This window comes from Vipera berus (genome assembly GCF_964194415.1).
Source record: "Vipera berus genome assembly, chromosome: 2".
Classification (NCBI taxonomy): Eukaryota; Metazoa; Chordata; class Lepidosauria; order Squamata; family Viperidae; genus Vipera; species Vipera berus.
Genome location: NC_138203.1, coordinates 165,600,953 through 165,627,385, shown reverse-complemented (window position 1 = coordinate 165,627,385; position 26,433 = coordinate 165,600,953). Strand labels below are relative to the sequence as shown.

Here is a 26,433-nt window from a genome sequence, read left to right as displayed (position 1 = left end):
ATTAGAGTTCACGCAATAGCATTTCACACGCGGCCACCACATTCCGGCTCAGGGTAGGCAACCTTGGCTCTTTTATGACTCGTGGACTTCAACTCCCAGAATTCCTGAGCCAGCACATCTGGCTCAGGAATTCTGGGAGTTGAAGTCCACGAGTCATAAAAGAGCCAAGGTTGCCTACCTCTGGGAGAAGGAGGGACCGGAGCAGCGCAATTATCCTACGGTACACACCAGCATCGTTTTTAAACCCCCAATCCGAAAGAGAGCGCACTTTCCCAAACGAGGAGGGAGCAGGAATTCGACCCTAGTTCTCTATGGAGGTAATAAAAACGGCAGGTTTATCTACAATGGAAGACAAGTCCAACCGGAAGTAGCAGAACTGTGTCCTAAGCTTCTATCTTGAAATAGCCTGGCAACAGCAGCGAACATCATTTGCGTCCCCAGGGCAGCAAGCAGTTGCCGCCGAGCGTCGTCTGTTGCGAGCGGCCGGAAACGGAAGTAGTCGAACCCTCCGCTTCGGAAGATAGGAACCCGGAAATTAGTCAGGGAATGGCGGCCGGTCGAAGTTTAAGTCGCTCGGAGCGGAAAGCGGCGGCTCGCGCCGAATTCCTCCGCCAAGAAGAGCAGCGAGAGCGACGGAGGCAGGTACGGCGAGGTTGCCGGAAATCCAGGCGGGCGGTGCTTCTCGAGGCGTCGGCTTGGCAACACGCCCTCCCCTTCTCTTACGCTCTTTTCCTCGTTCGACCCAGGTGTCCCGAATCCTGCGCAAACCAGCGGCTGACCGGAGCGCCGACGAGGCGATGCTTCTGTCTGGATGTCAAGAGATGGTGCGAGATCTGGAGCGACTTCGCAAGAAGCGTGAAAGGCTGCGGCGCCGGCTAGAGGAGGTGGGTAGGTTCTTCGCTGTGCTGTCATTGCCCTGATCGACGTGAGGGCTTCTTCCAACTTGCCCCACGGCTCAAGCAAGCTCTAGCGTGTATTTTTTCTAAATATCCTCAGTTGACAAGTTCTATAGTGGCCTTAGCTAGACAGGAGTTAAATTGTTTTGCCAGATCTAAAATCAGCTTCAAGGTCTGTAAAATTAGCTATGCTTTATCATCTATTTAAGGATGAAAAAAAGCTAGATGTTTGGCAATGACTGGAAATATATGCCCAATTGATTATATGCCCTCAGGTTGCTATCAACTCTTAGTGACCACATAGATAGATTTTCTCCAGGAGGATCTGATCCCTGTGTGGTGCTTCAGGTTGTCCAACGGGTTCACCCATCACTGCTGTAAGTGAATCCATCTGACTTGTGGTTGGTTAACATCTTCATTTCCCCCTCCCCCCTTTCTCAGCATTATAGGGTTCTGTAGAAAAGTAGATCTTTGCATAATGTGTCCAAAGTATGATAATTTCAGCCTGGCCATTTGTGCTTCAAATTAAAATTCTGGATTGAGTTGCTTGATGATCCATTTGTTTGTTTGTTTGGCTGTCCACAGTATTCTCACAAATCTTTTCCAGTGTCAAAGTTGAAAGGTGTCAAATTTGACTTTGAAAAAACAGAATTTCCATTCTATTCCTTCAAAGTCAAATTTCCACTTCATACAGTGTCATGAAGAAAGCTATTGCCTGCACAATTCTGGTCTCTAGATGCAGGATAAGGATTGGCAATGGGGACAGTAAATTTCATGCAAGCTTAATTTTTCACCAAACAATAAATGACCCCCGGGTCATCCTTTCATAGATATTTCCTTACCAGATTCTTCAATACTTCCAACAGTGAGAATATTTATAGCTCGACTTTAAACTGTGGGGTCCTTGGTGCTCTCTGAGCTTGGTGGTTTTTTTGCAAATGTTTCATTACTAAGCTAACATCATCAGGGCTAAACAGTGCATTAGTGCTTGCACTGATGATATTACTCAGTTTGGTAATGAAATGTCTGCAAGAAGACCACCGAGCTCATGGAGCACTAAGGACCCCCATGCTTTCAGCAGTGACAGAGCTTCTAATGGCTTCTAAAGTACAGTCTTCACTGAAAAAGCCAGGATACATCCAGAGATGTATCTGCCTTGAAACTAGCCCATGCTAAACTGTATAGCACAGTCAAACATTAGCACAAGGAATGTTTTGTGACATAATACAAAATCATTTTGTTTTACATCATAAACTGTTTTATGATCATTTTATGTCATAAAATGTTTTATAAAATTTGCCAAATTTCAATTCCACAGGAGTCATGGGTCCTTGATTTTGGATGCATGTTAGCCCACTTGAGGTACCTTGGTTACCTCAACCAGTTAAAAGTTACAAGAATCAGAATTTTAAGTAGTATACAGTAATATATTCAAGAATTGCTGGAGAGTATTTTAATTAGCAGGAAAAAAGCATGTAACACAATAAATCTGTCACATCTGTAAGACTTCTGTGTTTGGAAGGTAAGATAAATAACAGCACATCTATATTTTTATATAAATTAAAGTTAACTACTACTGGAAAGTAGTAGTAATGTATTTATATTCCACTAGTACGTATTCGGTTGAATTTAAAAAGTAGGAGTATTTAACTATCTAATTTTTTTGTAAATAAATATGCACAGCTTTTTATACTGTCCAAAATTTGTGATAAAATTTTTATCATTCAACTGATTTTCTGCATCTTAAAAACTTCTGATTGCATTTTTATTTTTGTTAAAGGTCTGCTTGGAAACCTTTTCCATTATTACAATTTTTAGATGTTTGGCTTTTTAATGATCAACAAGTTTATGTATATATGGATATACAAAAAACTTCAAATATAAATTGATCTTTACATGTTTAGTATAAACATCACCTGCCACAGAGAATGAATCACTGCGTGATGTTTGCACTCATGGTTAAAGAGAATACAATTTGTTCCATTTCCCTGAACGATTTTCCTGAAGTTTTGTTTAGCATTTAAAAGCTATTCATGAGGTAAGTGTCAGCGAGGAAAACTATTGTAAATTAAGAAACTGTCAGAATCCATTTATATCACATTTCATAATTGTATAGGTAGAACAACGTGCTATTTCTGGGGATTCTGCCATCTCTCCGAGGGGGGGGAGAGGATGGTTACTAAAGCGATTTTCAAACAACAGGGGATGTTTTACTGGGGAAGGGAGGGGGGACAGACAGGTCTGGATTGTATCTTCATTTACAACTGAAAAGGAAAGCAATAACCATAAAACCAAGGAGAGTTCCCTTTCCCATGGAAGGACCTGACACCTAGCAACTGACGACAGCCTGACCAAATGGATGAGGGGAGGGGCTGGAATGGGAATGGTTTATATAGGATTGAAATGTAACTTTTCTCAGATTCCGTCTTGTATTCCCACAATCGATTCCATCCTAGTAAACATTTTCCTTTTGGACTAAACTTGCATCCAAGAGTTCTTATTTCCTAAGATGTGGATTGAGGTGGGTCCTGACAGTAGACGGAATCTGCTTTAAGAGTCAACCTAGAAGGGAAAACCTTACTGGGGGACTTTGCAACAAATAAAATGTCTGGCGACGAAGCAAGAGAGGAGGGAAGCCCCATGGAGGGGGAGTCTTCCCCCCAAATGGAATCCCAGAGACAATGGGAAGCTGAAGCAGCATATTCCCCCGGGGAAGAAGTGGTGGAGCAGTACGACCGAAAACCCCGGTGGTCGATGGGCGTTGGAAGGAGAAGTGAGTGGGAAAAGGCTTTGGGAGAAACGACCCTGAGGCGTAGTAACCACCAACCGGAATGGAGGCAAGAGATGGAGAGTTCCCTGCACGCCAGCGAGGAGGAGCGGATCCTGGAAAAGGCCATTGATCTGATGAAAGCAACCCTGAGTTCACTGAGGGAGGAGAGAGCTGAAAATCGCAACCGAGGCAGCGCCTGGGGACGCAACTGGAAAGGTAACGGAGGGGATCCAACACCTGAAACCCCGGGGCCATCCAATGGAACAGGAATTGCTGCCTCAGCAGTACCCACCCCCCCCAGAACCACAGATGGGGACCAGGATGAGGAGCGATACCGGCCACGGCGCAGACAACGCTCCAGCCAAAGACTCCCGCCCCTGGAAGTCAAATTCAAGGGGGAGCCATCACGACTGGGATTTTTCCTAACCCAAGTCCTCAGCTACATGGAAGAGTACAGACGGGACATCCCCAGTGACAAAACACGCATCCGAATTGTGCAATCTGCCCTGGACGGGACGGCTGCAGACTGGGTGGTGAACTTGCATGACTCCAACGCCCCAGAACTCAACGACTTCAACCGATTCATGTCATCTTTGAGGCGACGGTTCGAGGATCCTTTGGCTGACCGTAAGGCCCGGGAGAGAATCAAAACGGTGAGGCAGGGCAGGCGAGCAGTGGCTGATTATACCCAAGAATTCCGAGCCATTGCCAGCAAGCTGAACTGGCCAGAAGACATCCTCCTTAGCCACTTCAAAGACGGTCTGAACTACGACCTGTATGATGCTTGCCTGCCTCGAGGAGACCCACCCCACCTCGACGACTGGTACATCCTGGCGGAGGAAGTGGAAATAGACCTACTGAAGAGACACCGCAGTGGAAAACCATGGGGCCGCCTGCCACCCGAGCAAACGCGAGGGGGAAAAACCACCAGCCACAGCCAAAAAATCAACAAGTTGCTTCAACTGCGGGAGAGAGGGCCACCGTGCTGCAGAATGTCGTTCAAAAGCCCCCCCACGAAAACCAGAGGCATCATCCTCCAAGAAGCCAGGGAAGCCCCAAGGCAACACAAAAGAATCTTCCATGAAGGGGACAGAGGCTGTAGAGTCCACAATTCCTGCCAGGAACTGGGACTGGACTCCGGCCTGCACCGCAGGGACGGTGGACAACTCGGAAGACAGCTCAGAGGGAGAACCATTGGCAAGTGGACCCCTTCCACCCATACTTAAGACAGTGACTATATTAGCTTCCCCTATGCCTGAAGCAGCCAAAATAAAAGCTCTGATAGACTCTGGGTGCATCCGCTGCCTTATCAGCCCAACGCTGGTGGAGAGATTGAGCATCCCAGTGAGGAGGCTAAAACAACCAATCTCTTTTAGTCAATTAGATGGGACAATAGCAGGGGGAGGACCAGCCACCCTAGCCACTTTACCAATCCACCTATCACTGGGGCCCCATGAGGAGGACATAACGTTTATAGTGGCCCCAGGCATGGAATGCCCAATGATCCTAGGACTGGAATGGCTGAAGAAATGGAACCCTGGGATAAACTGGAGGACAGCAGAACTCAATTTCCCAAAGGGGGGGCAGAAGAACTTAGACTCCAAAAGCACCCCCCCAACCCAGAGGGAGGAGACAGCAGCAGTGGGGAAAGAGAAGGGATTACCAGAGATACCGGAGGAATACAGGGACCTGACTGAGGTTTTCAGTGAGGAAAGAGCAGATGAGCTTCCCCCCCACCGCCCCACAGACTGCACCATAGAATTCAAACCTGGGGCAAAACTCCCAAAACCCAGGATGTATGCCATGAGCCCAAGGGAAATGGCAGAAATGGAGAGATTCATAAAGAAAAACTTAGAAAGAGGATTTATTGAGCCTGCCAAACCCAAAGTGGCCGCCCCGGTTCTGTTCAGGGAGAAGAAGGATGGGTCCTTTCGTTTGGTTGTGGACTATAGAAATTTGAACACAATTAGTGAATGTAATCTGTACCCCCTTCCCCTAATGAAGGATATGTTATCCCACCTATCGAAAGGAAAGATTTTTACCAAACTAGACCTGAGGGAAGCATACTACCGTATTAGGATTAAGGAAGGAGACGAATGGAAGACTGCATTCAACTGCCCAATGGGGTGCTATCAATTCAAAGTATTGCCATTCGGACTGCAAGGGGCCCCCGCAGTCTTTATGCAATTAATTAATGACGTGCTGAGAGAGCACCTATATAAGGGGGTCCTGGTTTACCTCGATGACATCCTTATCTTCACAGAAACCAAAGAGGAACATATCAAACTAGTCAGAGCAGTCCTGAAGAAGTTGCGAGCTGCCCACTTATATGCTAAATTATCGAAGTGTGAATTCCATCAGGAAAAAATTGACTACCTGGGATATCGCATATCTCCAGAGGGCATCGAAATGGACCCTGAGAAGGTCAGGGCAGTACTAGAGTGGGCACCCCCCCCGCACACGGAAGCAATTGCAAAGTTTCCTGGGGTTTGCAAACTTCTACCGCCAATTCATCCCCGCATTTGGCCAAATAGCCATGCCCCTCACAAATTTGTTGAAAACGAAGGGGGGGTCACCCGTGAAACCCAGCCAGCCTCTGAAATGGTCAATGGAATGTCAAGCAGCATTTGAGAGGCTAAAGAGACTTTTTTCTGCTGAACCTGTCCTAAAACACCCAGATCCCGACAAACCTTTTGTAATACAGGCAGATGCGAGTGATGTAGCGGTAGGAGCCGTACTATTACAAGAAAATGATGGGGGGACATTGCAACCATGCGCATACACATCCAGAAAACTCACAGAAACAGAACAACGCTGGCCAATATGGGAAAAAGAGGCATTCTCGTTGAGGTGGGCATTACTAACATGGCGCCAATTTTTAGAAGGAAATAAAATACCTTTCCAGGTCTGGACAGACCACAAAAATTTGGAAGCACTAAAAACGCCCAGGAAGCTCACTCCTAAGCAAGCCCGCTGGTCCCAACATTTTCACCGATTCAATTTCACTCTCAAACACTTACCGGGGGGAAAAAACTTCCTGGCAGATGCATTATCCCGCATGCCCCAATATAACAGCACAAGAGTTACTGACTTTAAACCACTTGTACCGGAACAACAACTGGCAGCACCAGTCACCACCAGGGCACAAGAAAAAATGAAGCCGAAGGTAGATAGCCAAACTGGAATAGAATTCAGGAAATCTTTGGAAAGTGATGAATGGTTCCAGAAAAATAAACATGTGTGCACAATTAAAGATGGACTGCCGTGGGTGGGGGAGAAGCTATATATACCTGCCACACAGAGAATCAATTTCATGCAACTGTGCCATGATACAAAATCAGCAGGACACTTTGGCTTTGTAAAAACCTTACACTTAACTAAAAGGCAATTTTGGTGGCCATCTATGAAAAAGGACATAGAAAGCTATGTGGGTAGCTGTCAAATTTGCGCGATGGCCAAAAGACTGCAAGGGAAACCGCCAGGTCTGTTACAACCAGTGGCAAACCCCTCAGCCCCATGGAAAGAAATAGCCATGGATTTTATCGTAGAACTGCCAGAAAGTAATGGAAACACCGTAGTCTGGACTGTCACAGATCTGTTCTCTAAGCAAGTACATTTCATACCTTGCCAAAAAATCCCGACTGCAAAAGCATTAGCAAAACTTTTTGTACAGCATATTTACAGATTGCACGGGGTACCACAACGCATCATATCTGACAGAGGGGTGCAATTTACGTCGGCATTTTGGAAAGAATTTTTATCCCTCTTAGGAACCACCCAAGGACTGTCATCTAGTCACCATCCTCAGACAGATGGAGCTTCTGAAAGACTTAATAATATACTTGAACAATATCTGAGATGCTATATTAATTTTCAGCAGTCCGACTGGACGGACCTACTGCCTTTTGCAGAAGTAGCATATAATAATGCAGTCCACTCAAGCACAGGTTACACTCCTTTTCAAGTAGCTACAGGCCAGAGTTTCAACCCAATACCAGAACTAACCCCAAAAGAACCGGTTATCCCTGATCTGAAGGAATGGATTGCTCAATTACAAAATACATGGCCAATCGTTAGGAAAGCGTTGGAAGATGCCAGAAAAGCATACAAGACACAGGCAGACAAAAAAAGAACCGATCCCACACCATTTAGGGTAGGAGAGATGGTATATTTATCCACAAAATACCTGAAATCACTCCAACCCTGTAAAAAACTAGGACCAAAATATATTGGACCTTTTCCAATTAAAAGAATCATAAACCCAGTAACAGTTGAATTAGAACTACCCAAAAATCTTAGACGAATACACCCAACCTTCCACTGCAGTCTATTAAAGAGAGAACAACAATCACCACTACGAGAAAAAATCCCACCACCACCACCCCCCATCATGGTGGAAGGAGAACAACATTTTGAAGTGAAAGAAATCTTAGATTCCAGAAAACACCATGGAACGATACAATATTTAGAAAATGAGTGGGTTAACAAACTCCATGTTAAAGCACCTAAGTTGCTTAAGAGGTTTCATACAGAATATCCAAACAAACCAGGCTAACATTTATATGTTTTCTTTCCCCACAGATGGACTCATCTTTTTTCTGAAAGGAGAGCCGAATGTCAGAATCCATTTATATCACATTTCATAATTGTATAGGTAGAACAACGTGCTATTTCTGGGGATTCTGCCATCTCTCCGAGGGGGGGGGAGAGAGGATGGTTACTAAAGCGATTTTCAAACAACAGGGGATGTTTTACTGGGGAAGGGGGGGGGACAGACAGGTCTGGATTGTATCTTCATTTACAACTGAAAAGGAAAGCAATAACCATAAAACCAAGGAGAGTTCCCTTTCCCATGGAAGGACCTGACACCTAGCAACTGACGACAGCCTGACCAAATGGATGAGGGGAGGGGCTGGAATGGGAATGGTTTATATAGGATTGAAATGTAACTTTTCTCAGATTCCGTCTTGTATTCCCACAATCGATTCCATCCTAGTAAACATTTTCCTTTTGGACTAAACTTGCATCCAAGAGTTCTTATTTCCTAAGATGTGGATTGAGGTGGGTCCTGACAGAAACAAACAAACAATGGAAGTTTCTTCTATAGTTTTTTTCAGGAATGTTTTTCACTGAATTTCATTTCCAGCTGTGAACTGAAGGCCTTTTGTTTCTGGAAAGGCAGATCTGGATCTAACCCTCTGTAATTAAGCTGGTTGCCCTTCATAGGCTTAAAGTTAAACAACCTAATTGTCTTTTGAACTGGCTTTGCTTGTCGAGAATTTTGTGGTTTTCCTTGCTGACAGACAAAACTAAATAATGATTTCTGCTAAATTTACAGAAAAGGAACCAGTTAGTTTATCTGTATCTCTTTTTGGGAAATTATTTTTTTTCTTCTACTTTGAAGAAGAAATATAATAGTTAAAGGCAGAGATAATAGTGATAAATATACTGTATTAATGAACAGTTCCTGCATGTTTCATTGAGGCTCCAAGTAGATTTATAAGTACATGGTAGGAGAGCCAGTGCTTATTCAGAACAGTATGTAATTTCTACTTCGGCTTCTTGATATTGTAAAATTCAGTATCTGCTTGAAATAATATAAATTATTTTTAAAAGCTTTCCAAATAAATTAGTTATGGTGATGGAATGCATAGGAGACCTCGAGGAAAGAGGACAAGAGATCCTGCCTAGGAAACAATGAGGCGAGAGGGGCAGGAGCCCTCAGTCACTTAATAATTGTAGAAGAAAACTAAGGAAGGATTCATCCTAATGGAACAAGCAGTTAAAAGTGGAGGGCAGGAAGTTTCTGCTTTTCGACTTGCAAGGTTAATGTGGCCTCCCCTGATGAACCAGGCACGAAACACAACTAGATGAGCTAAGTCTGTTTTATTGTAAAGGGTACAATTACAGGATGGACAAAAGCAAGAAAAGAAATGTGTGGATTTTATCATTTTGGAAAATATGGGATTTTTATTCTTTTTTTTTTTAGGTGTGTGATGAGCCTGACGAATTGAAGAGAAAAGTCAGCAAGCTATCTGCTGTTGTCCGAGGAGCTAAACATCTTATTGTGTATACCGGAGCTGGCATAAGTACGGTAAGGTTGTATCAGTGTTCCTTCTTTTGTATCAGCAACAAAAGATTCTTGTAACTGAATTACCTGCCTTGCTTATCATGTGAGAGCAGCATTGTTTTGGGGTTTGAAAATTCTTAAGGCTCCCAAGTCATACAACATAAGAAGTAATTCAACAACTTCTGTAAAAACACAACTTGAGAGCATTTTGGCATATGAAATTTTGACTTTTATGTTGTATATTAACACTCGCACTGTGAAAGTCTGGAAAAATTGGGGAAAAAATCAGAAAAACTTCATTTTTCTTCCCAATTTCTTTAGGAAAAAAGCTACATTTTTTGCAACATCTTTCCTAAAAAAGGTCAGAAAAGTGGGTGTTCATTGTACTCCTGATAGGTAGCATTCCAAAGTAGTGCATTGTAAACTGTTTAGGTATTCTTCAAGACTGGTAGAAACAAACAGGATTCTGTATACCAATCTTCATCTAAATTGTGAGTAAAAAGCTGTATATTGAGCTGCTCAAGGAGCCAACTCCTGTTTAGAATGCAAAATGTATCTCTGGAAGTAATCCTCTGTGAGAAAGAATGCTGGAGAGGTGTAAAATATGTGAAGATTTCACACTTTTTGTGCTTTGGGAAAGAAAAGAACTGTGACAAATAGCTAAATACTCATTGAAAGTGGAATTGAGTTCCCTGGCTAGCTGATAAATTTCTTATCCTAGTATTTTACATAACTATTTTATTTAAAAAAATTGGGATGTGGAAGAGAAAGATAAACTATATCCTTACCATGTAAAACTTGCTTTGAGTCAAGCTCATTGTGAAGGTCATATCTATACAGTTTCCTTGGCAACAGTATCAAAGTGTTTTGTCAAAACTGGCACAACACAACAGTGCCTGCCCTTGCTGGGCTTAAGCAGCATGTTATATAGCTGTAACTTTAGAATAAACTAGAAATTGTTTTGATTAGGGTAAACATTTAAGGGATTGAGATTGAGCTGATGGATAGATACACTATGAATGGCTTTGATCTTTGGGTGATGGCAGCATGTTTGGTACAAAAATGTAATTTAGGATTTTTATTTTTATTAATCAAATTTGTAGAGCCACCTAACTCACAAAAAGTGACTCTGGGGTGTTTATAACAATCCAGTAATTTCATGGCATGGAAGTAATAGGTAGAGATGCTTATAAATACAGGCAAGACTGTATTCTTGAAATGAAACCAGTAGAGTTTCTTTTTCTTTGTGACTCCTTACAGGCAGCTTCAATTCCTGACTACAGAGGACCAAATGGGGTGTGGACAATGCTGCAAAAAGGGAGAAGTATCAGGTAATCGGTTCAAAAGCATTTCTTGTGTTACACTGGAGTCCTGGGTGTCGCTTTTCACACTTCTTTTTCCCCCCCCTGTATCAGGGCTACCGATCTGAGTGAAGCAGAGCCTACACTCACCCACATGAGCATTGCTTGTTTGCACAAGAACAAACTGGTAAGCTCTTTGATTTTCAGTCCTGCACTTCTGAGGCCATATTCTTACAGTGACTTTTAGGCTTGCTGCATGTTGATACCACTGTCTAAATCAGACATGTCAAACACAAGGCCCGGGGGCCAGATCCGGCCCGCAAAGTGGTTTCATGCGGCCCGCGAAACCATCCTGGAAACAGTGAGGGAACGGCCCCCTCTGCCTTGGCCCTGGCCCAGAGACCCTCCTTCTGCCAGAGACCTTCAGATCTGTCCCACTCCTGCCCAGGCCCCCATAGGCACCCTTGATGGCGATGTAGAGCTGGCTATGCCCACCCAGTAGGCCATACGCACTCCATCTGCGCCCACCCAGTAGGCCGCGCCCACCCTGGCCATACCCACCCGGCCCCCTGAGGGCAACCGCAGTGCTAATGCGGCCCTCAATGAAATTGAGTTTGACACCCCTGGACAATTTTAAAATGTATGGACTTCCACACCCAGAATTCACCAGGTTGTAATGCTTGCTGGGGAATTATAGAGGTTGATATCCGTACATCTTAAGGTCACTAAGGTTGAGAAACACTGGTCTAAATCATAAATGTGCAGACTGACATGCAGAGAGGATCTGGCATTCCCAGCATTTTACACTGCTTTTCTTGTTTTCTTTCCCTGCTTCATCCCTCTTCTGTTTCCACTTCTACATGCCTGCTCTTTCTGCTGTTGGCCTTCCTTTTTTCTGGTTCCAAAATTTAATTAGTTTATAGTATACGATACAAAGAAAATACAAAAGTAAATAATGGGAAGGATAGGGAAGGGGAAAGGGAATGGAAAAGTGGGGGAAGGGAAGGGGAAAAAAGAAAAAAAAAGGCATTGACTTCCAACTTCCTTTGGTGCAGTAAAATAGAATATCAACATCCAACCTCAATTTTTTACTTTTACAAAATAGTATAAACTAGCCATTTCGATAACAACAAATCTATCGGTAAAGCCCAAAATCAAAATTTCATTTTTTTCCACCTCAAGCACAAAGTCCAGAAGCGGTTTCCATGTAACAGTAAAGGTATTTGTATTTTTTTCTTTAATCAAAACAGTCGATTTAACCATCTCTGCTAGCTCCATCAGTTTTTGCAACCATTCCTCCGTTGTGGGGATCGATGTGATCTTCCATTTCTGAGCATAGAGTAATCTTGCTGCTGTCAACATATACTGCATAACATCAAGTTTCCAATTTCCCCCCCCCCCCATCTTTGTCCATTAGCCTCAAGATAAAAGTATCTGGTTTTCTTTCTATATCCACTTGTAAGAATTTTCTGTATTAACATATGAATCCTACTCACTATTTTTTTGCTTTAATCACATGTCCACCATAAATGATAAAAGGTCCCTTCTTTACCTTTACATTTCCAGCATTCATTTAAAATGCCTTTATACATTCTTGATAACTTATCTGGTGTTAAATAGCAATGATACATCATCTTGTAAAAATTTTCTTTTAACTTATAGTTTAATGTAAATTTTAATCCTTTATTCTGCATATTCTCCCATTGTTTAAGCATTACATTATACCCAAAGTTCCTTGCCCACTGAATCATGCAGTGCTTTACTTGTTCATTTTCCAGATTTAAATTCAATAAGATTTTATAAACTTTAGCAATAATATGTTCATCACTGCCACGCAGTAGGATTTCCAATTCATTCTTAACAAAGCTAAACTCTTGTTGATTCTTGTTGTCTAATTTAAATATTTCAGTTGTATATATGTAAACCAATGGCAGACATGACCTCCTGACTTTAACTCCTCCTTGGAATTGAAGTAGGCTCATTCATTTTAAAATATTTTGCCATAGGTCCACCAGTTCGGCCTCATCACTATCTTTTTTCTAACAAAAGGAGTCTTGTTGGGAAACCCAAAGCGGCACCTTTGTGGAGAACCATGTTTTACATTTGTTCCAAACTTTCAAAATGGCATGTCTAATAAAATGATTGTTAAAATCAACATTTACTTTAACTTTATCACACCACAAGTAACTGTGCCAGCCAAACCTTAATTCATGACCTTCTAGATCCAATAACCTCTTATTCTGAAAGTTCACCCATTCTTTTAGCCAAACCAAACAACAAGCATTAAAGTACCGTTTCAAATCAGGTAGGCCCAACCCCCCTCGTTCCTTACCATCTTGCAATAAACTATATCTTATTCTCGAGTTTGAAATATCCCTCTGCCATTGTTTAAATGGAATATCGGTTGTGAATATTGGTAGTATTTGAAACAGGAAAAGCATCTTTGGTAAAACATTCATCTTTTTTTCTTTTAAAACAAGTTTATTGGTTTTCCAATTTAAAGACTATATATTTAGAAAGCATCATGGTACCTGGGTAATCATCAATTAAATAACAGAGTTTTCAATACATAGTTCGGGTTACATTGTCATAGCATCCTTCTCTATTTCCCTTAACATTCAATGCAACGTATTTAAACTAACAAATTTTTAAGAATAGCATGGTCAATTAAAGAAAAATTATCAGTCCAGTTTCAATAAAATATATCTGTGTCCTGTTATTAAATTTTATCTAGTTTTGATATTAATTATAGTATTCAAATTTAACCTTTAACATCCCAAATGGTATTCACAACCCAAATTTCCCTTATTTTATTACACCAAAGATTGTAACGTCTAACATACACAGGATAGTTAAGTGGCTAAACTATACCTAATAAACATTGTCTATTTCATATCCTAATACATCACAAGTTACCAATAGGAGAACCTATATTTATCAATCTACTTCTACTTATACATAACCAAAATTTTAACCTCACCGTAGGATCCATAAGCCAAATTTCCATTATGTCAATGTATAAATTATAATGTTTAAAATAAGCCTAATAAGTACTTAACCACATTCTAATTCTATCTCATAAACATTTTCTATTTCAGATCCTAATAGGTCACTAATTACTAACAAAATGGCCTATAATAATTCTCTAGGCACTCATTTTTTAAATCTAACTCTAGGTTTCTTTTTTTGCCAATCGGGTTTCCAGACCAAAGCCTTTAGATTGCCAAATAGGTCTTCCTTCGCTCTCATGCATATTATTTGCACCAGAGGAGGCCATCCAACCATCAGTAATGCACAAAAATTAAACCATTTATAGTCATTATATTGTTGCCCTGTTGATTCGACTCTCTTTATTTGCTCTAATATCTCTGCAATTCGGTCTGGATTCTTCTTCCATCTAGGTTTGTCTGTTTTGAGTAGAAAGTCTTATCCAATTTTATAGTTAGTAGTTGACGGCCCAGGGTTTCCACAGGCTGTCTTTGTTGGACTTTGGCGTCCTCTATGTTGGCATCGCTGTCTTGCGTGTAGTATACTTCTGAAATTGTAAGCACTTTAGAAAAGGTCAGAAGTTGAGTATTAAGTTTTTCCATAGTTTGTTGTTGGTCTTTAGGGTTGTCTGTCTTAGTAATAGTTCCTTGTACTTTTAAGATTGTAGGTTCTTTGAGTGGAGCCAATTTTTGGATATTAATTTTTCCAGTACCTTGTTGTTGTTGCTTATATTCCTCTGTCTCAATAGTGGTTCCTCTGTCTCCAATTTTGTTATATCCTGAATTGTGAATTCTTTGGTTGGAGTCTGGGTTTCAGTTTGTGAATTAGAGTTGGCACTTAAACTTTTGAGTTTGGAGATAGACATCTCAGTGACTTTGTAGATTGTTTCGAGTATAAGCTTATAATCAAGCGAGGTTTGTGGCTGATCAGTCTCCATTTTGTAGTAATTAAAGATAGTCCCTAGTGGAGGCTAATTTTCAAACAAAAGTCAGTAAGTGTCCACCTCCACAGGTCTAGGCTAAATTCATCTCCAGCTGTTTCAGGTTTTTATCTTAATGCCAAGGTCAGTTCCAAGATATAATAAACAAGTTTGTTTGCCAACAATATTCACTTGCTGTATCAGGCCTGGCCACTAGATGTCCCCAGAGTACTTAAAATACTTTTCAGACAGAGTAGATATTATCAATTTTGAATCTTTTTTATTTATTTTTTCTTTTTTGTCCCCTTTTTTAATCAAATAGGTAGAATAGTCCATTTCTGTGAGTTTAGGAATTTTGGGCCAAAAATAGAAAAGCAGTAAGTTCAATTAATTAGTATTATTTAATTCAAAGCTTTTTTTTCTCTCCCGATGTAGACAGACGCTGCTATTAAGGAGGGTGGGAGAAAAAAGATCCCTTCCCTCTCTCCTCGCAAGGGGAAACAAATTCAAGAAGCTTTTAGCAGGAAAAGGTAGACAGGAAAGGAAGAAGGCAATTCTCACCCAGTTTTCAAGTGCTTTGTTGTAATTTTGGCTTCGGCAGGAAACGGCTGAAACGATGCGCCATGGGAGTGGCCGATCCTTTCTTCGTTGGTTTGGAGAGTTGCTCCAAGCCGGCGGGAGGGCCTCCACCCTTCTACTGCCGACCAGAGAGTCCTCTCTCCCGCTCTCCCCCAGGGTGACTTTCAACCCCTATACAGGGGCCCCCCGGCGAAGAAATCCAGACGATGTGGGGAGCATTTCCCACATGCGTCTGGCCATGCCGTGATCCGGAACCGGAACCCTGGTAAAACATTCATCTTGATTACAGAGATTCTACCCAGTAATGATAAATGCAATTTGTCCCATATTGGTAATTTTTTAATGCCATTCCAGAGAGGCACATAATTATTTTTGAACAATTTTGTGCTTGTGTTTGTTAACATAACCCCCAAATATTTCACCTTTTTCTCAACCCTAAAATCAGACTTTTTAGTCAGTATATCACCATCCTGTGAAGTCCTATTCTTAATTAACGTCGTTGTTTTCTGTTTCTTTATTTTAAAACCAGCCAAAGACCCAAACTGGTTTAATTTCCTCATCAAATGTTCTACATTATTTTTTGGGTCTTATAGAAATATCGCCAAATCATCAGCAAAGTCCCTCAATTTATAAACTTCCTTCTTAACATTTATACCTCTTATTTTCCCATCTTCTCTGATATCTCTATTCAAAACTTCCAGCACCAGGATAAAGAGCAATGGATACAACGGACATCCTTGTCTTGTATGCTTTCAAATTTCACGTGACTTAGTTAGATCACCGTTAATAACAATTTTTGCTTGCTGTGATGTACTGTATAAACAGCTTTGACCCCTTGAATACAATTCCCACCAAAGTCCATTTCTTCCAGGATTTTAAACATAAAGACCCAATTTAAGTTGTCAAAGGCCTTCTCAGCATCTAAGAATATTAAAGCTGCCTGTTGTTCATTATGATATTGTAAATATTCAATAATATACAAAACAGTTCTCACGTTATTTCTTAACTGTCTTTTTGGCAGAAAGCCAGCTTGATTGTCATAGGTATGTAAAACTTTAGTCTTTCTGCCAAAACTGCAGCAAATAATTTATAATCCTCATTTAATAATGAGATTGGTCTACAATTCTTTATTATCATAGCATCCTGATGCTCCTTCATAAGTAACAAGAGTATTAGCTTCTGTCTAAGTTGAGGGTATCTTTCCCCCTGTAATAGATCATTCATTACATCCTTTAATGGCTGAAGAAGTTCACCTTCAAAACATTTATAATATTGACTTGTAAATCCGTCTGGGCTAGGGGCTTTGTCTGATTTCATTTTTCTTATAGCTTCTGATATTTCAAAGGTAGTTATTGGGTCATTCATAAATTGTCTCTGAATTTGTGAGTTTCAACAAGTTTTGTCTTAGCAAGTATTCATCTATTTTGACCTATCTAGCTCCTACATCTTATACAAATTAGAATGAAAATTGTGAAAAGATTTTTTAATCTGTTCGTTATCAGTTATTACTTTCCTTTTGAATCTTATTTTTTATATCAATCTTCTCCTGACAGAAAGTATGATTTTTCTTCATTTTTTTCCATGCATAGGAATCTCAGCACTTAAAGATTGTGTGCTTAGCTCAGAATCTCAGTGCCAAAGCAATTTCTGTTAACAGTGAAGTAAGCTACACTGTAATTTTTCATATACTTCACACATACAATTTTAAAATGCTTTTTAAACTTGAATAGAAGTGAAATGAAAGCTTTCAAGATGTGGAAGAGAAGTACATTAAACTTTGTAACTATAGAATTTAAAATTCAGTAGCCTTATCCACTTTTGGAGGGCAGTCCATGGCCCAGCAGTACTTGCATTCCCTGTAATGCATACTATCTTTGTTTAAGACAGGGGTCTTCAAACTTGGCCCTTTTATGACTTGTGGAGTTCAACTCCCAGACTTCCTCAGCTGGCGTGCCTGGCTGAGGAATTCTGGGAGTTGAAGTCCACAAGTCATTAAAAAGCCACGTTTGAAGACCCCTGCTTTAAGACATGCTAATAGCTTTATCTATTTTCAGAAAATTAGTTTCTAGTCCTTGGAATTCTTCAGGAGGCAACATTCTGCATCTCATATTCTTGCACAGGGAGTCCAAATAGCATAGTCACTAAATCTTCCATTTCTCTTGTCTCAGACCGGAAATGGGCTTAAGGCCCTGATGCTGAAACTTGATCAGGGAGGATTGATTAGCCATCGGGCAGCCATCTTTACCATTGTCTGCAAGCTACTTCCAAACTGGTAGTTAGTGAGTTTAAAACAATTTTACTGTCTCTGCCAATCAACAGAACACATAAAGGCCATCCTTGACCTACGATCATTCATTCAGCGATCATTTGCAATTATGATTGTACTGAATGAATGGAGATTACAACCAGTTCTTGACTTCACAGTCATGATATCATGACCTGTGTGCTTGGCAATCCATTCACAATTACAACTGGTTGCCAACTTCCCTTTGATCACATAATTGCCATTTGCAGTCTTCCCTGCTGACTTCCCCCAGAAAATCAGTGAGTTCTATTTTTTGAAAATTAAGGTTGCAGGTCACGGGTAAATCTCCCCAATCGGGACATCCTTCTCCAGCCTCTCTGCACTTGTGCAACCCCTCTCACACACTCAACCCACATGGTTCCTCTCATGCACACATTTCTGCACTGTCCCTGACTCACTCTCACACACCTCCTTGTGCACCCTTCCTGTGCACACCCTCCTCTGCATGCCTGTGCCTCCTTTTTCCTCCATCTAATAGCAACAACTTACCTGTCTGTGGGTTTGAGATTTGCTAATTTCTGCTGGCTTCCCCATTGACTTTGGTCATGAGAAGCTGGCAGGAAGTTGCCTTGCCTAATGACCATGGAATTCAGTTAATGACAACCAGGACTGAAGGGATTGCTGTCACTAAGTGATGTGGTCACAGTTTACAACTGTACTGCTTAGCAATGAAAATTTCAGTCCTAGTTGCTGTCATGTCAAGGACTACTGTAGTGAGAAAAAGAGGATATTTTTTGTGTACATTATAAGAATTTTGTTACTGTATCTTGAATGTGATTGGGCAAGGAAAAGAGGAAAACAACTTCTCTTACTGTCTATGATACTATTTCTGTTTCACCCCATTTTTTTTTCTTTTTAGGTGAAGCATGTTGTGTCTCAAAACTGTGATGGGCTTCACTTGCGCAGTGGACTTCCTCGAGAAGCCCTGTCTGAGCTGCATGGAAACATGTATATAGAGGTGAGTGCTTGGAGAGAGTGAGATTTGGTGCATTGTGCTAGATAGAAGAAAAATGCTAATAAATTCTGTGATTCCATCCCAAACTAGGTTTGCACATCTTGCACACCCAATCGTGAATATGTACGGATATTTGATGTGACAGAGCGCACAGCCTTGCATAGGCACCAGACTGGGAGATTATGCCATAAATGTGGAGCACAGCTGAGAGATACAATTGTACACTTTGGAGAGAAGGGTATTTTACAGCAGCCCTTGAACTGGGAGGCAGCAACAGAAGCTGCTAGCAAAGCAGATGTGATCCTTTGCTTGGGGTCTAGCTTGAAGGTAGAAATATCTTCTTTGCACATTAGTGTTAATGGTTTAAGATGTATTATTTGCACTATGTATAGGAAGCTTTTGGAAAAATACTGAAAATTAATGATGAACTAATTGAGATTTTAGTTTGTAGTTTTCAAAATTTAGCTTGCGAAAATAGAAGTTGCTGAAACCACATACATACCAGTAGTCCTCGACTTACGACCACAACTGAGCTCAAAATTTCTGCTGCTAAGCAAGGCAGTTAAGTAAGTTTTGCCCCATTTTACAACCTCTCTTGGCACAGTTGTTAAGTGAAACACTGCAGGTGTTACGTTAGTAACACGGTTGTTAAGTGAATCTGCTTCCCCATTGGCTTTGCTTGTCAGAAGGTGGCAAAAGGGGATCACATGACACTGGGACACTGAAACTGTCATAAATATGAGCCAGCAGCCAAGCATCTGAATTTTGATCACATTACCGTGGGGATGCTGCAGCGGTCGTCAGTGTGTGTAAAACAATCATAAGGGTTTTTTTGCCGTTGTAACTTTGAACGGTCACTGAGCAAACTGTTGTAAGTCAAGGACTACCTGCATTTGCCTTCCTATTATCCCATCAATATAATCTTGCAGATTCTTTTTAGTACAGTAGCAATCAGTTCATGTGCGAAGCTTTTTCCTTTTATAAGTGATAACATATTTCTGTAGATATGCTGAAAGTTAATGAATACAGGTTTGTGAAATAGCTGGACTGGGCAAGAAATGAAGCTCCTAAAATTATATCTGAAAAGGAAAAGATAGTATTTTCCCTGATAATTAAAAAAAAATCAGTAATTTAGTACAGGTAGTCCTCAACTTACAACAGTTTGTTTAGTGACCATTCAAAGTTACATAAAAGTGTAGTAAAGTGAATTAAGATGACTTTTCACACTTAACAACCTTTGCAGCATCCCCATGTTTATGTGATCAAAATTCAGGTGCTTGGCAACTGGCTCATATTTATGACATATTGCCGTGTCCTGGGGTCACCTGATCACCTTTTGCCACCTTCCCCACCTGGATTCAGTGGGGAAGCCAGATCCACTTAACAACTGTGTTAGTAACTTAACAACTGCAGGGATTCATTTGCCAAATGGGGCAAAATACTTAACTAAATGCCTCGCTTAGCAATAGAAATTTTGGACTCAATTGTGGTCGTAGGTCAAAGACTACCTGTAGTTTCCAAGTAAAATAATATGCCTTAACTGCTGGTTTGTTATTTATTATTCCGGGAAATAAAATGTCAGGCAATGGGTACTGCTAAAAAGAAATCAAGAAAAGGGATTCTCAAATTGTTCCCTTATAAGTGTTGAGAAAGCAGATTTGATTAAAACCAGTAGAAAAGGACAGGTTTGGTTTTTTTCTTGTCTTAGTACAATACTATTCTGAGATCACTTGCTCCCTTTTTCACAAAGAAAGTAGCCAAGAGCATCAAGTAAATATGCTCTTTGTGAAACATTCTGAGCAGACTGTATAGTTCATTACAAGACCAGAAAGGTCTTTAAGAATTGCCTACTCTTGTAGTTAAAATTCCTATTAAAGTAGGTATAGTCTACTTCAATAAATGCCCAATTGGACACTAATTTATTACTTTTTTCAAAGCTAAAGTGCATGTTTAGAAGCTTCTACACATAAGGTTTGATTTATAAATTATAGACTTTAAGAATATTTCTGTGTTTAAGAACATAAAAGCGATACTGAATCACCCTAAGATCACTTTCCTCCAACCCAATACTTTCCCAAGATAACTCTCAAAATATGTGGGGATTCTTATCTCCAGAATTTTAATATATTAAATATGAATCCAAAGTTCTTCATAAGAATCTCAATAACTGTGATCTGTTCCTTCTCTCAGTTTCTTTGTCACCTTTAAACATGATGCACCTTGGTATATCATATTTAAAGAGAAGAGTCCCTGATACCTTGGGCAGCATTTTAGTTTTCCATTAACTGAGGCTGTAGTTCTACACATATTTTCCTACCAGTAATCTCTGTTAAACATTAGCAGATATCTTTTAAAATAAACTTATATAGACTTACCTTTGTTAGCTATAGTTGTAATGGTAGGAACTGGAATTAGTAAGAACATTTCTTTCAGGTATTCTGATTTTAAAATTTTCCCCTTGAATCTGAGATAATAACATTTGGGTTCTAGCATAAGATTGTACGTTGTCCACCTGTTCTTGGAATATTGCACGGGTGCACGTTACTTAGTCCAGAAGTAATTTTTTCTAGAAAAAAGAAAAAAGTCCTATGGATGTCTTAGTAACCCCGAATCCCAAAATAAGAGGCTAATTAAGGTACTAGATTCAAGGTACTAGTAATGGTGTTTAAAGCCCTACATGGCAGGGGTCCGGAGTACCTTAGGGAACACCTGCTGCCGGCATCAACTTCCCTCCGCCCTGTGCGTTCCCACAGAGAGGGCCTCCTCAGGGTGCCACCGGTCAGAGAATGTAGATTGGTGGCCCCCAGGGGGAGATCTTTCTCTGTGGGCGCCCCAGAATTATGGAACCAGCTACCAGTTGAGCTCCGGACGGCGCCCGATCTCCGCTCCTTCCGCCGCGACCTAAAAACATACTTGTTCGAACAAGCCGGCCTGGCCTGAGGGGGGATTGGGGGGGTTATTATTATTTTATTGGGGTTATTTATTATGTATTAATTGTTCTTTTAATGGGCATATATTTAATTACTTTTAACTTTTGTAATTTTGTATTTTACTCTTGCCCTGTACACCGCCCTGAGTCCTTCGGGAGAAGGGCGGTATAGAAATATTAATAAATTAAATTAAATTAAATTAATTAGCAGGTGATTGTTCTTATTGCCCCACTTTCCTTTTGCTTTCTGAGAAATCTGCAAATATGCATTGCAGGCAGTCTCCTATAAATTTAGATATATCATAGTGTCATGTATCTGAAAACTAGGAGGTACGTTCACCTTTTAGCAGTAACATATGCTGTGTTATTGTCCTTTTTCCAACAGGTTTTGAAAAAGTATCCACATTTATGGTGCATGAGTAAACCACCCAGACATCGCCCTAAACTCTATATTGTAAATCTCCAGGTGAGTTCAGTTTTATCATTTTTGGGTAGAGCATAATATACAGGTGCATATGCTTACATCATTTGCTTTTATATACTTTTGAAAGGACCAATATATGCAGAAGGTCATAGAGTGTTCCCACTACTGTATACCAAGAATAAATAAATTGTTCTTGAGCAAAAAGCATGTGTGGACCTTTGGAGTTTTGTCAATTAAAATAAATGGAATATATTGGAGCAATTGTTTGAATATGTGGAGCAAATGTTTGCTTAGTTTTGTCTTTTCTTGGGCTAAGATTTCCATGATAATGACACTTAACATAATGTGAATAGAATCTAAATGGCATTCAGCTATACTCAGAAATTTATTTATTTATTTATTTGATTGATTGATTGATTTATAAACCGCCCTTCTCCCGAGGGACTCAGGGCGGTGTACAGGGCAATTAAAATATACAAAAGTTAAAAATAGATTAAATTAAATTTAGCCCCAAACAAAATAAATTAAATTATGAAATTTAAAACCCCAATCCCTCAGTCCAGGCCGGCAAGCTCGAATAACCAGGTTTTCAGGTCATGGCGAAAAGAGCGAAGGTCGGGAGCCATCCGGAGCTCCACAGGCAGCTGATTCCAGAGGGCAGGCGCGCCCACAGAAAATGCTCTCCCCCTGGGGGCCGCCAGCCGGCACTCCCTGACCGACAGCACCCTGAGGAGACCCTCTCTGTGGGAGCACACGGGGCGATGGGAAGTTGACGCCGGCAGTAGGTGCTCCCGTAAATAATCCGGACCCATGCTATTTAGGGCTTTATAGGTCATCACCAGCTCCTTGAATCTCACCCGGGGGACAACTGGGAGCCAATGCAGCTCACGGAGAAGAGGTGTTACATGGGAGTATTGGGAGACCCCCATCACAACTCGCGCGGCCGCATTCTGCACCAGTTGAAGCCTCAGAATGGTCCTCAAGGGCAGCCCCATGTAGAGAGCATTGCAGTAGTCTATTCGAGAGGTCACAAGCATATGAGTGACTGTACGTAGGGCATCTCGGTCCAGATAGGGCCGCAACTGGCGCACCAGGCGAACCTGGGCAAAAGCCCCCCTGGCCACACCTCCTATGTGATCTTCCAAACTCAGCTGTGAGTCAAGGAGGACACCCAAGTTGCGAGCCCTATCTACGGGGGGTAACACCTCACCCCCCATAGTTAAAAATGGAATAGGCTAGATTGCCTGAGATGCCGGTATGTACAACCACTCAGTCTTGTCGGGATTAAGTCGAAGCCTTAATGTATGTCCTAGCTCAGGGGTCGGCAACCTAAAAAAGGAAAAGAGCCACCGGGAACCGGTTCCATCACAAATTAAAAGAACTGGGAGCCGCGTGCGTGTGTCCATGCACGCGCATGCGCAAAAAAAAGTTTTTGCGCATGCACAAAATGGTTTTTTGCGCATGCGCGGACGCATGCGGTTGCCATTTTTTTAAAAAGTGAGATGGAACCGGTTCCCAGTTGCCCGACGGCGACGGCCCGTATGCAAAGCTGCCGCTTTCGGCAGCTTTGCAGACGGGCCGCGGCAGCTTCCTCAAAGAGCAGCACCGCTGCCCGTTCGCCCGGAGGTATGCGCGCACCTCTCCAAAGGTTTGGGGAGGTGCGCGCGCAGCTCCGCCCATTCGGGGAGGTGCACGCGCACCTCTCGGAATGGGCCGCGGCGTCGCTCTTTGAGGAAGCTGCCGTGGCCCATCTGCAAAGCTGCCGCTTTCGGCAGCTTTGCAGACGGGCCGCGGCAGCTTCTTCAAAGAGCGACGCCGCGGCCCGTTCGCACGGAGGTACGCGCGCACCTCTCCAAAGGTTTGGGGAGGTGCGCGCGCAGCTCCGCCCATTCGGGGAGGTGCGCGCGCACCTCTCGGAACGGGCCGCGGCGTCGCTCTTTGAGGAAGCTGCCGTGGCCCATCTGGCGGCTGGGAGCCGCGGGTTGCCGACCCGTGTCCTAGCTTGATAACCTTCAAACACTTGTTTCCTCTTAAATGCTGGGTTGGCTTCTCTATTTCTATCCAGTGATAATGCAGTGATGGTTGGAATGTGAGCTAATTATGCCTCTTAGTATTCCAAAAGTTTCCCATTGTATTACACTTTGAAAGATAATTTTATTAGATGCCACATATTCAAACTAAAGAGAAAGTATTTTTTTCTTATCTAACTATTGGAATGTCATTTCTTTATAAGGGCTGAAAGTATTTTACCAGCCCTACAATAAAAAAATAAAACTTATGTCTGTCTGAATCTGAAGAGTAGCAATGTTATATGACTCCCAAACTGTTTGTCTTTGAGGAAACTAATCCAACCTTAATCTGTATTTGCAGTGGACACCAAAGGATGATCTCGCAGTCCTAAAACTTCATGGAAGATGTGATGATGTGATGAAGTTGTTGATGGATGAGTTGGGACTTCCCATTCTTTCCTATGATAGGTTAGTGAGAACCAAACTTGTTCAGTGTCACTTTTGTTCAGTGTCAGACTTGGTTAGTGTCATGAACTGTCAAATGCCCTTAATAATATGACTTACTTTTGATTTTTTTGGAGGCAGAATTTGTCATCCGAAGTTGTAAGGAAGATGGTGTGGTCCAAATCCTACTGCAGTTGAATATATTTGGCATAGTAGTTCAAAATGTAAGCTGCTACTTTGGTTCAAGTAGCTGTGTAAATTAACATTACATATTATCATGTTTGTTTGTAGAATTAAAGATCCCATCTTTTCTCTGGCTGTTCCTTTGCAACCTGAAGAAGAAAGCAGTCATAGCCGAAAACCCGTGGCTCCACCAGCAAGTCTTCATGAAGTACAACTGGGAGAGGAACAACAGATGCATCCAGATCCTCCCTCTGGTGGCTGGTTTGGCAGAGGCTGTGCAAAAGGCACAAAGAGGAAAAAGAACTCTTGATAACAATTAAAAATAATAATCTTGAGGACCAACTATAGTTGCTAAAATCAGGGCAAGAAATGACATCTGCACTAGAATTCATCAGGATTACTGGGCTAACTGGAAAAAACACAGCTGCTATTTTCATAGAGATTTTTTTATAATTACCTGACAAGGACCAAAGCCTAGCTTGGGTTTCTGCTGTCTAAGGGGAGGTTGGCATTTAATACTCAGGGCTGCCCAATTAACAATTATTAATAAAATTATTATAAATGGCTGCTGGCAGTTATTTGAACATGGCTCTTTTGGTTTTGCTGTAGATACCGTACAGGTAGTCCTTGAGTTATGACCACAATTGAGCCCAAACTTTATGTTGCTAAGTGAAACATTTGTTAAGTGAGTTTTGCCCCATTTTATGAATTTTCTTACCACAGTTGTTAAGTGAACCATTGATTTAAGTTAGTAACGTGGTTGTTTTATCTGGACTCCCCATTGACTTTGCTTGTCAGAAAGCCACAAAAGCTGATCACATGATCCCAGCACACTGCAACCGTCATAAATATGAACCAGTTGCCAAGCATCTGAATGTTGATCATGTGACCACAGGGATGCCGCAACAGTCATAAGTGAAAAGTGATTGTTAAGTCACTCTTTTCAGTGGTGTTGTAACTTTGACCGGTGACTAAATGAACTTGTTTTAAGTTGAGAACTACCCATATTCCAGCACTCATTTAGGTCAGCAATTTCTATGTTTAAAAGCTGCCTTGAGCAGCACTCTTATTACTAAATTAGAACCGGAAATAACACATCAGTTGTAGATCTGCAACCCTGCTGACTTTTTCATTTTAGAATGTGTTATGCACCGTATGGAAAGGTTTCAACTATCACCGAAACACGAATGGTTGCTAGGTGTAATAACTGTGCCAAAAAAAAGAAAGAAGTTACGTGTCTTCAAAAGGCCACATGCAGAAAAGAAGAGTGAAATAGGGTTGACGGAAACCCCCCATCCTCCAATAAGTTGCGGCCCGGACGGCAGAAACGCGCGAATTTCTCCAGGCCGGCCGATCGCTCCAGCCCAGAGGTCTTCAAACTTGGCCCTTTTATGACTTGTGGACTTCAACTCCCAGAATTCCTCAGCCAGGCATGCTGGCTGAGGAATTCTGGGAGTTGAAGTCCACAAGTCATAAAAGGGCCAAGTTTGAAGACCCCCTGCTCCAGCCAATCGCCTCCTTTCAACCCGAGCGGCTTTTCCAAGGGGCGGTCCTTCGAGGGTGGGTGGGGGGGGAACGTAAGGAGCGCGCCGATACTTTCGGCAGCTCCGGCTCCTCCTTCCCTGGTCACGTGGCGGGGGAGGTCTTTTGACTTCGTGACA

The 26,433-nt window shown here is 41.7% G+C and overlaps 1 protein-coding gene across 1 annotated transcript; it reads left to right on the top strand.

Moving 5' to 3' along the window:
* Nucleotides 1-405: 405 nt before the first annotated feature.
* SIRT7 (sirtuin 7) lies at nucleotides 406-25,346 on the top strand. Its single transcript, XM_081317986.1, has 10 exons — nucleotides 406-642; nucleotides 747-884; nucleotides 9,656-9,760; nucleotides 10,997-11,067; nucleotides 11,152-11,224; nucleotides 18,688-18,786; nucleotides 18,874-19,110; nucleotides 22,098-22,178; nucleotides 24,507-24,613; nucleotides 24,881-25,346. Exons 1-10 carry the CDS (start codon nucleotides 547-549, stop codon nucleotides 25,080-25,082), a joined length of 1,209 nt encoding a protein of 402 aa, XP_081174112.1. The 5' UTR covers nucleotides 406-546; the 3' UTR covers nucleotides 25,083-25,346.
* The last annotated feature ends 1,087 nt before the right edge of the window (nucleotides 25,347-26,433 follow it).

What these genes read in the sequence shown, in the direction of transcription:
- SIRT7 (XM_081317986.1), top strand. Translation starts at nt 547, where the DNA reads ATGGCGGCCGGTCGAAGTTTAAGTCGCTCGGAGCGGAAAGCGGCGGCT. An exon ending in GCTTGGGGTCTAGCTTGAAG is followed by an intron (nt 19,111 to 22,097) that starts GTAGAAATATCT and finishes TTTTTCCAACAG; the next exon opens with GTTTTGAAAAAGTATCCACA. An exon ending in TCTATATTGTAAATCTCCAG is followed by an intron (nt 22,179 to 24,506) that starts GTGAGTTCAGTT and finishes CTGTATTTGCAG; the next exon opens with TGGACACCAAAGGATGATCT.